General features: G+C 44.1%; 1 protein-coding gene across 1 annotated transcript in view; it reads left to right on the top strand.

Annotated features, from left to right (window-relative positions):
* MOB1B (MOB kinase activator 1B) overlaps positions 1–13079 on the top strand; it is a 38795-nt gene that overhangs the window by 9791 nt on the left and 15925 nt on the right. The window contains exon 2 of the mRNA XM_027456060.3: positions 9634–9800. Coding sequence (XP_027311861.1) covers positions 9634–9800 — 167 coding nt within the window. The remainder of the gene's footprint in view (positions 1–9633; positions 9801–13079) is intronic.

The following is a 13079-nucleotide window of genomic DNA, read 5'->3' as shown; positions in this document are numbered from 1 at the left end:
TGAACCTTCGTGGAAACTCAACTTTGAAGCATAACTGGGTGAAGTTGTGACTTTTGGTTGAATTCACGCTGTGCCCTCCCTTTTAAGCGAGCTAATGCTAATTGACAGAAATAAGGATTTCCTGGGAAAAGAGGGGAACATTAGTAGGAGAAAAAAAGCGCTATTTAGTTTGCAGAGAACTCAATTAGTGACTGAAATGATAAAGATACTGAGCGGTCCTTGGGGGGAAAAAAGAAGTAGCTGGGGAGGAGGGAATACTTCATGTTTGCCTCTTTCAAAGTTGCTTGTTCTTTTAAAGGAGTACGTGAATATTAGGATATTAGAATATGTAGAAATAAATCTGGCTTTGGTTTTGCCCTACAGTTCCAGGATACGTTGTGTGTGTGTGTATGTGTTCATACACTGTAAATGCCCACATTCAAATAGTAAATGAAACTGGATCTAACTGAAAGAACCCAACAAAACAGCCCACTTTTCAGCTTTCTTTGAAATCCAACTTTGGTGTGCCCTATAACAAACTCCGCGAGTGACGACAGCGTTGTGTTTGTGTCGAGGCAGGCAGTGGATGCCAGGAACATGCAGCAAAATGTTCTGGATGATCTCGATTCCTTCTTGCAGCAGGTTTTCAAATGTTTGACAGAGGAGGATGTGTGGAGATCCTTGGGTCTCTTGCTGCTACTGCAGAAATCTCTGCTTGTAGCCCTGGTTAAAGGTAAACAAAGAAAATTTCAGTGATGATAGTAGCTCGTGGTAAATTTCTAATCATAAAATACATGGGATTTCTTTTTATTACAGTGATCTTAAAATTACCAATGTTGCCATGGCTTTGAGGGGAGAAAAACGAGGGCAGAAGACTCTTGGGAGGCTGCAATTTTTTATACCATGCACATATTTCAATTGCTCTGCTGTCTTCATGTCAGCGTGCCTGTCCCCACGAGTCGAAAGGACACGTGGCTGAATATGTACTGCTTTTTTCACCTTCAAGTTTCTCTCCAGTGGATTCTTTTCTGTTCTTCTTGCCTCTGCCCTGTCCCTCTCCTTGCTTTGCCCAGCTCTGCTGTTGGTCCTGCAGAGGACAAGGCTTTCGAAGTTGAGTCACTTCCGCAACTGTTGGCTGCTCTGGGAGTGAGTTTGTGTTTTTGAGTGCGCACACAGAGCTCCAGTAGTATCCAGCGAACACAACTCTGGCTTGCTTTGTTTATTTTGAGGGTTTTCCAGGAGATGAAAGCGTATTAAATGACCGTGCTGTAAGTCAGACAAGGGAATTTATTTTGTGTGCAAGCATAGCAAACAGATGATGACTTCTGGTTACGGGATGGTGTTCTGGATGCTTGCCTCTTCCTTGCGTTAGGAATTGTGCTGACTTCGGAGAAAGGCTGCATCCCACGGGGTGAAGAGCTGGAACACCAGTGCCACCTACACGGGTGGGGTTGCAGAAGACTCCAGCGTCGTAGCACAACGCCTCCCCTTCGCTCATCCTGAGGACCCGAGGCAGAGAGACGCAGAGACTGCCTCGCTCAGGAAACTGTCCATGGCCACCGAACACCTTGGGGGATTTGGCACCAATGAGCTGCTGCAGGGCACACGGGTTTCTGAGGGCAGAACGAAATGCCAGCCTCACGGGGCCAGTCCCCTGCCCCCAGGTACCCCACTGAGCCTCTGCCTCCCCGAGGGCTGCCTAGAAGTAATGGCAAGAGCTTGCCTTCAGCTCTGTTCTGCTGCAACAGCATCCAGCTTAGGCTGTACGAACCCTGGATTTGCTTGATTTCACTGCCTGAAATGTGTATGCATAGAAAGGGGAAAAAAAAAAGTGGTTTAAAAATGTGGAAGTGTACATGTTATGACAGCTTGCAACACTGGGTGTTGATGGTTGGGACAAGCAAAAGCAAAAACATTCCTCAAGGCTACCCGAAGTAACTTTTTTCTTGCTGGATGTGAATCATCTGATAAACTTCTTTTAACATGTAGAGTCTTGCATACTGTGTGTTTTAAGAACCCCTGATAAGATTATGACATTTTAATCTGCCTCTTCTCGTAGCATCCTGTGTGAAACACTAATCTACGAAGACAGTTAATTTTCCAAGAAGGGGAAGCCAGATTTTTGTTCTCAATCTCTATCTGTTAACAGGATAGAAAGAGATTTAAAACTTCCTTGCAATACCTATTTCACAGTCAGAAAGCTCTATTTTCTCCTTTGGTAGAAGGAGTTATAAAAACCGGTGGTCATTATAGCCCTTGGAGAACATGATCAGGTTGAAAAGCATGCGGGAAGCTCAATTTACTCCAAGTTGTAGCAAAGATAGCAGGTAGGATGGGGAAGGACTGATATTAGTACTTCATTGAAGGAATGGGGTGTGGGATTTTCTCTGGCATTTTATTTACCCCATTTCCAGCCATCTGAAGAAGCATTTCTTTTAGGAATAACCCGTGTTGTTTTGCAAGCCTTGCCAATTCCACGTGCTGGAAAATGAGTTTTAAATCCCCCTGGTCTGCGCTGGCTTATTTTTAGAGGAGGAAACTTTCAGATGCATGTTTGCTGGTGGCTTTTTTTAAGCGTGGCTTTCAGCGCTTAAAGAAATGGTGTTTGAAACTAAACTTCTTCCTTCCTTTCCCTTCCAGAAGGCCCCGTGCCTTTGTGTTTCCTAACTGTTAACCTTGGCTTGGTGTGTTTTGTTTTTGGGATCTCCTTGCCTGCGCGTCACCGGGAGGTGGGAACAAAGCCCCGCACCTGCAGGGTGAAGCCTCTGGAAGGAAAGCTGCGCTCAGGAAGCAGTCCTGTTCCGGAGCGATCAGGAGCACCTCGGGGAACGTGGCAGGGTGGTTTTGCACAGCAAGGCCCCGAGCCCAGCTGGTGCCTTGGCAGAGCTGGGGACTTATTCCTGAAGGTGCTCCACAGAGCTTCTCGACCTACAGTTTCCTACAGCAGAGTGTATAAGTATTAAAAACCATGTCTTGTACCTGGAGGAACGACCCTGTGTCTGTGAAATTGTTAGCTGATTCTTCTTTTAAAACAAAGAAACAAAACCAGCAACAAATCTCTGGGCTTGGAATTGCTTTCTAAGCCCTGCCTTGCATTTTGGGAGAGCAGGTGTGTTGCGCGAGGAGTTGGCAGCTCTTAACTCTTGCCCAGACGGGCTGCTTCGATTTCCTGAGTGATCTCGGTGGTGTTTGTGTTTCCATACGAGGGAAGGGAATTATGCTACGTACAGCTTAATGTTTAGGAAAGTTATTTTTGTTAGGCGGCAGCGCTCTCGAGAAGTGTGTTGCTTTTCTTAGTGCTCAGAATAATACAGCGATGGCGGCTGAAGAATTTACACAAAGGGACATTTTTCTGGGTGAGAGCTAGCAGCTTGTGCGCTTCCAGTCTCTGCTGGCTTTTAAGTCTTCCACGACATTGAATGACCTCCAAATCCCGATTAGGGTTGAGTTGGGACTCAGTACTGCAGTGTCTTAGAGCACTTCCAGCTCCACATCTCATTTCAAGCCGTTAACCTGCTCTGCTCAAGGGGTCTCACAGTCGTCTTCATGGAAAGTAGTGTCAGGTGAGAGAGCGGCATTTCCAGCTGCCTGCAGCTCTTGCAGAGCTGGCCTCTGAAGTTTCTCATCCAGCCCCAGAGCCCAGCAGAAACGCTCACGGCACACGCAGCCTCTGGCCACGGGACTGAAGCTCCCTCGCTGTCTTTCTCGGCCGTAGGCTGGTGGTTGTTTTATCTGCCTTTAGACCTGCTGGAACATCAAAGGGGTGTAAGGTTGTGAAATACTTGCTTCCTGAATTCTGATGGTGGATTTGATACCTCCAAACAAGTGAACGATGAGACAGGCTTATTTTAATGAGTGGAATCAGACTGGAAAAGTAATTGACTTTTTGGTATTAAAAATACTGAAGAAAGTAATGCCTGGCTCGCACACCTTCTGTCTTCAGAACAGAAATGTTGTGACTACTCAGTTTTATAAATAGAAATGCTCAAGTTACATCTTGTCAGTGCAGATTTCGAGCATGTATGATTTAATTTACCTGCTCTCCTTCTGCTGCTGTGATTGTCACAGAGAATGAGCTTTTACATGCTGAAGCTATTGATTTGCTTTCCAAAAAGCAGCTTAAGCTTTTATTTTAATTTCTATGTTGACATCTTGGCTATTGGGAACTAACACGCTCCTACTCTGATGCGTCTATTCTTAGCAGCATGTTACAATTGTTATTGTTTGAAGGCCTGAAATGCTTGCTTTTCTGGAATTTAGCTCTCTCCTTCCAGTGTTTCTGTGTCTTGGAGTTGAAAAGGAGGCGTGGTGGGAGAAAGGAGACAAGGAGGCACAGAAGGAAAACGTGGGGACTTCTCTGATAAATTCACTCCTTGGCCTGCGGCAGCGAGTCTCTGCCTCAGTTTCCCTACGTCTAACAAGATGCTAATGATGCCTACTTCAAAGATACTTTGTGAGGATTAATTAATGCTTGCAAAGGCCTTTGAAGATGAAGAAGCAGGATTTGAAATATGGAAAGTTTCCAAGCCCCAGGTGAATGTTCTGTGTGCTGACTTGAGGTCGGCTTTTTTTAAATCTCTCGAGCTCTTCCAAAAATCTGGAGGGGCTTACATCAGCTGGGCCCTGGTGGTGGATGCTTTAGGGAGACATGGAGTCTTGTAGCTATATATGCAACATTTAGTGACCCGGACATTCCCTGAGGAAAGAAAGTTGATATCCTCTGGATAAAACAGTCCACTGATGAGCCCTGTATGAAATGATTTAAGGTAATAGCAGCACTGTGCTCTTGAGCTGCCAGGTGGCCTGAAACAGATGGGAGGAGCAATGCTGTGTTTACTTTTTTTCTGCATAAGGATGCTAACTTTTCTGTTTGAATTCAGGTTTCCATGGAGATGCAGCAGACCTTGTAGAAATAGGTAAAAAGCTCCAGCGAAAGACTCGAGTGCACAAATCCCTTGGGTATGAGGAGGTGTAAGCCAGGTCAGCCAGAGTGCTTCCAGCAGGACCGTGAAGGTTTAAGTGGCTCCTTTCCCCCGCTTAAACAGAAATGAACCAGGAGGTTAGGCTGGGTTTTTAACTGCTTGGATTATAAAAGATTTGCCAATGCTGCGTTTGAGGCTGGAGTGGGCTGTGAGGCAGCGTGCGAAGTGTGGTGCAAGTAGGATGCCTGAGAATTTTCTTTTCTTCTGGAAGCATCATCCTGCAAACCTACGACAGGCCAGGCAGCAGGATCCACCTCATTAGAAACCCTCCCTGTCAGCAGATGGCTAGATAAAATTACAGCTTTGGAAGAAATGTTGTGTTCTTGCTCGTAAGCACGCTGTGACGTCTTGGTGAGGCCAAGCAGCATGTGGGCTTCTGACGGTGGGAAGCGCTCCATGCGGCTCAGAGGTGCCTCGGCAGGCTTCGAGACTCGTCCTGGCACAGTGAGTCAATGGCTTTGAACACGTTTCCTGATTTAGTGCTAGGTTGAGCTGCATCTGGCACTGCTGTAGCTGCACTTACCTATAAAAATAGAAGGGCATAATTTGCTCGAAATGTTGGACGTGGGAGTAAAGGCAGCAAAACGTCCTCAGATTTGGAAGAAATTCTTGAGAAGTCGGCTCTTTCAGGAAGACTAGAAATTGGTGGTGACAAATACTGGGTCTGATGCAATGTTTCCCCATTTCGTGACCTTTTTATGCCCAAGGAACCTCAGTGGGGTATTTGTGAGAGTTTTCTGTTCCCTTTCACAACTTCATTAATGCGATGTACGTTTTTGAAACTGAAGGAGAGTTCAGAAAGTCTCAACAGGGAAAGGTGGCTGCAACCTACCAACCAGGGGCGTTCTTAAGTTTTCAGGAGAACAGATTCACAGATGCAGCTGATTCTGTTATGACAAACATGTCATACTTGACCAAGCCTCGTATTACTGCTTGTATTATTGGTCACCAGACAGAACTTTTAGAAGTTAACTTTTCTAGTTTATGCCCAAGGGTGTGGGGAAATAGATGTGGAACAGGAGGACTTTCTAAATCTGCCATAGGTAATGGATTAACATAATAGGAAGAAGGAGAAGATACGTGTTTTTTTTTTAAAGGCATTTACATCTCAGTGTCGGGAATCATAATGCAGGAAGAAGATGCTGCCATGTGCTGGATTTAATCAGGATAACTCAATAAGGGAGCCTTTTGAAGGGGTATTCAACTGACAGTGCTAAGACATTAATCAAAACCATCCTCATTGATTTAAGGACAGGAGAGCTACCGAACTAGTAAGTTGAAACTGTGTTTGCAGCACCATTTACAACTAGGCTGCCCATGAGCAAACTTGTCCGATGAGGGGTTTGGCTTGGGAAAGCTGTGCTGGGCTGCTGTGTCCCTGAACTCTGTAATAAGGAGCGCGTGACGGTGTGTGCAGATAACTGGCTTCACATATGGCCAACTGCACAAATGCATGGAATTCTGATAATGGATTGCCAAAATTGCAGATATTTCCATAGCACGGGGTCGCTAGCAGCCTGCATTTATCCTAATTACTTTTCCTTTGGGATGCCTGCCTGCCTTTCGCGTGAGACCATTTCCTGCTGCCTTAAGTTGGCTGTGATGAATTAGAAAAGCAGGGATCTGAAAGGTAAAGGAGCCAAAGGTAGATACATGAATACGAGGTGGCTTGTCTGGGGGAGCTGATGAGATCAAGCATTGTGCATCCTCTCAGAGATTTTGCCAGCTTGTGGAAAGAAAGCCCCTGGATATGAGAAGGGGATAGCAGAGATGAAGTGATACCTTTTTCCGACTTGTTTTGCTTTCTCTGCTGTCTCGACCGTAGAAGATCTCTGCTGGCTGTTCACCTGACCCGCGATGACTTGGTTTGTTATCTTGCAAGCGCACAGTCTGGGGTGTGAATCCATACCCAGAATTTTCTCAAAATAGACGGGGCTATTTAGGGAGTTCCCTCACCGTGCTTTCCTTGTGCTTGGTTCTCAAACCCTCACTCCTTCTGCTGGCTTAACCTCTGGTAACATCCAAACAAACAGTTTCTTGGTTGAGTTATGAAGTAACTTTCTTCTAGCTACTGCTTTGTATTTTCCCCTACTGTCTCCTTCCCGAACAAAGGTTTTCTGCTGAAGCTGGAAGTGGGATGCTGCTCTTGATAACCTGAATCCCTCTGGTAGGTGCTCCCTCTGGATGGAGCTTTCCTCACCACACTCGGGGAGCTCCCTGCACCCAGTAGTAGCCTCTAATGAGGCTGTGGATTTTGCCTCGGGCAATGACACCAGACCAGTTACAGCGGTTAAGTTCTTCAGTCTTTGTCCCTTCATAAAATGACAGTACTGTGGAAGAGAAGCTGATGTATGTTAGGTTTTGAAACAGGGAGAGGGAAGGAGGGCTTAAGTTTTAAGAATTCGGGAATCTGTGTACATTGAGGGGGAAGGGAATTTGTTATCTTCCTTTCTGTTTTATGATGAATGGATGACCTGAGCTTTGGAGTGGTGGTAAGTCTTCGGCAACCTTTGGTTTGAATTTCATGAAAGTATCAGGACTTGGTTTCCCTTGTTGTCATATCCCGATGCAGAGAGCAAAATCTGAGCAGGTCAGGAAGTGCCGTGCTTGTCTTTATCTTGTGCTGTTTTTTCTTCTGCTTACACTGACACGCGTGGGAAGATAACAATACCAGTCGCTCTCGGTCTTCAGTTGCTGTGGGTATTGCTTTGTGCCAGCCCTGTTCTGCAGACACACCAAGGCAATTGTCAGATGTTCCAAGCTATATTTTCACTCCCCTTGTTGTCACTGTGGCTCTGTGTTCCCGAGGAGGAAAACCCTGCATGTCAAAGCAGTCAGTTAAAAGTGTTCTCTGTTTTTTTCATGCATATATTTTTTATTTCAACAGGTGCTCTTTCTTCTGAGTGAGTTTGAGCATGGCCGGGCAACAAACGCAGGTGGCTGGTGGTTGGGAGGGGAAGGGAACTCCCTGAGCCGCAGTAGCTTCTCACTCCCACTGGGAGGCAATTACTTTATTTAAGATTTGAATCTGGTATCCTTGCTTAGGGTGTAATGCAAATGACTGGGTGCATGTTCGAAGTGTCCTGTAGCAGAAGAGATGGGAGCCATACACATCTTCTTCCTGTGTTTGGTGTATGATCACCTATTGTGTTTTGGAAAGGAAAAATGTTGTTGCCTTCTTTGGTGTGCATTGCGTCTCTGCCAGAGCCATTGGCGTGTAGGGTTGTGGAAACAAGTGATCTCCTTTGTTAGTTCTCTATTCATGGCTGTAGTGTGGTGTGATGGGGAAACTGAAATGCCAGAAACAAGTTTGTTGCAGTGCAGTGTGACAAGGTGGCTAGGCTCGAATTGCCTCAAAGGTGAGCTACAACCCTTGCATGTTGAGATGTGTGGTGAGCCTTCAACAAAAATTTCTGTTCTGTCCTATGGAGAGCTGGGGAAATAATGTCAGGCTTGGTTAAAGAAATGAGAACTGCTCAGTGCTTGTAATGAAAATTCAGCTGCCTGGATTTCACCTTTTTGCACTTCCTTTCGTTGGAATCAAGAGATCAATTTTCTTTTTCCAACCTTTTTTTTTTTTTTTTTTTCCTCAGCCCATGCACTGAAACATTCACAAGTATGGGCTCATTTGACACTTCTTCAAATATTTACTTTTGCACGTCATGTTTCTGACATGCTAGGGGCTAACCTGCTATCCAGGCTCACTGCCATCATTTGAAATGTAGGTAACTAAACTTTTTTCTTGAGTCAGTCCGTGTTTTTCAAACAAAATTGTAGGCAGGAAAATGATCTATATGCAAGTTGTAAAAGTTGCCATCTGTATTTTTTGACAGACTGAAAGGTCTGTGCCCTGTGAAATGAGGGGAAAATGATGTAGAAAGTTTGTGGAAAATGTGGAATTATATCAGAATTCAGCTAAAGCGTTTGCATATTTTTGAGCAACATTGCCTTGAAAACAGTTTCTAAATAATACCAGATACTTGGAAAGCGTATTTTATATTGGCATTTTAAGTCCCTAACCCCATTTAGATGTGAATGTTTTGATCTAATACGCTGCTGGTGATAGAGGTGGCAAAGATACTGTTCTGAATCAGCTGGGCCTGCAGAAAATATGCTTTTGTAAATAACAGCAGCTTATTTTTGAGGAATTTGTAGTAACTACTTAACACACCATACATGATTTGAAAAGATGAGTGAGGGTCTGAACAGGCTCCTGAGGGTGGATGTAGGGTTTATCTGTCATTTACTATCTTTTATTAGCATGAGAAGATTCGTGACTGTTAAGAATAAAGAAGATTTCTGTTTGGCTGGGCTGCTATCCTTTATGTGTGGCTGTACAACTTCTGGGGAAGGAAATAGTTCTGGTCACATCTTGCCTAGCATCCTTCTTGCTGAGGGGATGAAGTGAATTTGAGCATTCCGAAATGTCCGGCTGGCTTAATGGCAAGGTGAACAGCTGAGAAGGCAGGGTATCAGAGAAGAGTTGTTTTTATTTTATTTTAAAAGTCAAAGCACCTGTTACTTTTGCATCCCAGTTCTTGTTAAATATCCTTTTGGTTGTGACAACATGGGAGTGGAAGAAGTGCTTTTGATGATGATCCTGTGCTTGCGCGTGACTTCTTGCCTCCTCCGTTTCTCTAAGTTCTCTAACTATTTCCTCTCCCTTTCACAGCGGCAGTCGCTCTTCCAAAACCTTCAAACCAAAGAAGAATATTCCTGAGGGTTCTCACCAGTACGAGCTGCTCAAACATGCCGAGGCCACGCTTGGAAGCGGTAACCTGCGGATGGCTGTTATGCTTCCCGAGGGTGAAGACTTAAATGAATGGGTTGCAGTTAACAGTAAGTCAGCAAGCAGTTCTGATGTTACGGGGTGTTAAATGTGGGCTGACACTTGTGGGAACACAGCTGTGTGCTCCTTCCTAGTGGGGTTGGCTCCTTTGTCGTACACGCATCACCCTGCGCTGTGCTGAGGTGGGGAGAGGTGAATGCCATATAATTTAGTGCTGGCGGATGCAGAATGGCTCACTGAGACAGAACTCCTTAAGCTCCCTGTGCCAAAAATATGTTCCTGTTAATAATTCGTAGTCTGAGTGGTTAAAATCTGAGTGCTTGATCGCAAACAAGTGCTGAGGTAGAAATGCCACTGCTGTTTTTAGAAAAGAGCCCGTCAGTGCCATCTGAATATGCTTAAGCTAGCTCTTTTGCAGCTAGGGTGGTTACTCAAGAGTATAGGCAAGCCTCTGCATGCGAAGCGTAGAACCTTAATGTAGGTAAGTGTGAGGACCAGGTCTAAAAGATATTAAGACGTGAGTCACGTGTTGCTTGTCTTTCCTTTTGCCCATTACAAACCCAGAAATAATCTTTGCAATGTTCCTAAAATTAGTCTTTTCCTTTTGTTTCTACCAAGTAGTGAGCCTTTGCTCTGGTAAATCTCTGATTTAATTTATTTAACTTCTCTAAAGCTGTTTTTCCTAGCTCTCTTTTTTTTTTAATGCTAGACTAGGCCAAACAACGATGCTCAAAGTCTGATTGCTTGACCATATTTCTTCCTCCCTCTCCTTGCAGCATGATTTGCTGCCTTCCTTCTGTCCTTAGAGAATGGATTAACCCAAACTGTATCATGCGCTGTAGCCATGCAGGATTTTGGCTGCCACAGATTCTGTGCCTTGTCTCGGTATTTCCTTGGCTTTTGTGTCTTTGACTTGGCCTGCAAGTAGAGTATTGATTGTGCGCTGCAGAGCAGTATAGGTTATGCTTAGGATAAATGTCTTCTAATTGCTTATTTGTAGTACTTCTATTTCTTTTTTGCTCTTTGACATGTTTGGGAAGTGAACCGTCATACTGACACCATTCCTGATACAAGTTTGTTCACGCTGCATTGCAAAACTGTCTAGAAAAAGAGCCAGCCCGTTTTTATGAGTAAGCATTACTAACAGTGCTTGATATATTGCTTGCATCCTTCCCTTTTGGTGGTTCCCCCACTCCATGTGTCCTCTTTTTTTCAGCTCCCAAATGATATAACCACTAAATTAGCTGGCTGGCAAAAAGCAGTGAAACGTTTGACAAGACTGGCGTATGGTAACAGCTGCATTTTGCAACGAAATGGTCTTTTTTTCATGCCTCCTTGCAGCAAAGTGATGTTTTAGTGTTGTGGGTTTTTTTTTTTTTTTTTGGAAGTGAGAAACTCATTAGGTGCTCCCTTGATTTACAACATCTGTCTTCCACACCTTGTACCAGTTAATGGAAGCTGTGAGCCTCTTCTATTGATCAAAAAACTTAACAAGTAAATGACGTAAATGATTTAATGTCATTGGTTTTGCCCTTCGTAACAGTAATAGCAGAGGAAGAATGTGCCCTGCTCTGCCAGTTCTTGCTCGACTCTTAGCTTCGCTGGTGTCTCATGGTAATGAGTTGACTTACATGTAAATTTTTGAAGTATGTTTTCAAAATAAAAAATGAAAAGATGAGAAGCGTGCAATCAGTTTATTTTCAGTTTCATGTACAGTTTTTGATGAGTTCACAAGTCCGATTCATCCTTATCTTCGTAGTAATAAAAACTTGCACCAGACAATGTGTGCCAAAAGTAACATAACCCTCAAAACTTAACCATGAGTAAAAAGAGGAAATGAAAATGTGCAAAGGCACCGTACTGCTTTACAGATGTTGGAAAGGAGGATCTTGCATTTTCCTTGTTTGTCAGGCACTGCTGGCTGTGGTGGCTGGGTGGTGAGTCTCATGGCCTTCTGAGACTTGCAAGTGTGGGATTCACAATAATCAGTCATCTTGTCGAAGTCTGTGTGGGTTTTTTGAACATGCTTGCCTCGAAGCAAACACTGGGCTGTGGTTTCTACTGGGAGCAGGGAATGGAAACTTAATTAGCAGTTCTTGTGTACACTTACAAAACAAGGGCTGCATATACCCACTTCTTGCTGCCTTTGCAGTGTTAAATGCCTCCCCCCTGCCCACCCAAACAAGCTTTTGCAGCCCTTCTTGTCCTCTCTAACTTTATCAACCCTTCCCAAAGTTGTCTTGCCATTTTCTGCTGGTGCTTTGCGAAGGAGAAAAACCTTTTTTTTTTGTTGCTGGAGATGAACTGCACTAAGTGCATGCCATATCAGTTTTTATCTGCTTTCCTTTTTAGATACCTGGGAAGTTGTGTGACACAGCTGTAGCTTGGATCTTGCATCTTCTGAGCAGTAGCTGTAATTTGCTGCCAGGATGTGCATGTAATCTTTGTTTATACTCCTGAATATTCAGTGAGGATAGTTACAGTATTTAACCCTCCTATTCTCTTAGCCATCGGTTACTTTAATAGTATACTGTATTTCTTATTGCTTACATTGAGGATGTCAACCTCCATTGCATTGCAGCGTAATTGCAATTCTCTCTAGCTTTAAGCAGAGAGCACCAATTTGGGCTGGCTACAAAGCAATGAACTCACTTTTCTTTGCCTTAGCAGCGGGCTAAGAGGAGTGTGGTGTTGGTGCTCATTCCTCAGGGTCCTGCAGATTGGTTGTATGAGTGTTCACTGTTGAACTGATGACTCTAAAAAGGTCAATTTTGAAGCGAAGACAAACACGTCTGTTTAACTACAGCAGAAGGCCGGTCTCAGAAAAACAATCCCATTTGTTCAGAATGAAGAGCTTTGTCACCTCAGCACTAAATTGGATAGCGCATGTCTTTTTAATGATATAAGGGGTTTTAGCTGAGTATTCTTGAAATCCATCCCAATAAGGGAACAGTCTGTCACTGATGCCTTGAGTTGTGGGTATCACACAGGTAACACTTAAATAAAGTAAATCTTACATGGTGCTGATCTCAGACAGACTATGTACTGGTTTCTCCTTGTGAGGACTAGCCTTGCATGATGACAAAATTCGAGCTGTAAAAGCTCCTGTTGTCAGAGGTGGCAGGCCTGATGCTGCTAGCAGAAGTGTGGACTGGGCACTGGGACATTAAATCTATTTTTACCTTGTATATGGTTGAATTGCTGAATTTCATGCACACATATGATGAAAATATGAGATAGATGAGTAAGGACATCAAAGCTACTCCCACAAGTCTTAAGTTCCTGTATGCTTGTATTGCTAGGGTTCTTCCATCAGCACAAGTTACAGT

The sequence above is a fragment of the Anas platyrhynchos genome, chromosome 4, assembly GCF_047663525.1.
Source record: "Anas platyrhynchos isolate ZD024472 breed Pekin duck chromosome 4, IASCAAS_PekinDuck_T2T, whole genome shotgun sequence".
NCBI classification, from domain to species: domain Eukaryota; kingdom Metazoa; phylum Chordata; class Aves; order Anseriformes; family Anatidae; genus Anas; species Anas platyrhynchos.
The sequence above is the reverse complement of the archived record's forward strand: the minus strand, read 5'-3'. Positions and strand labels throughout refer to the sequence as shown.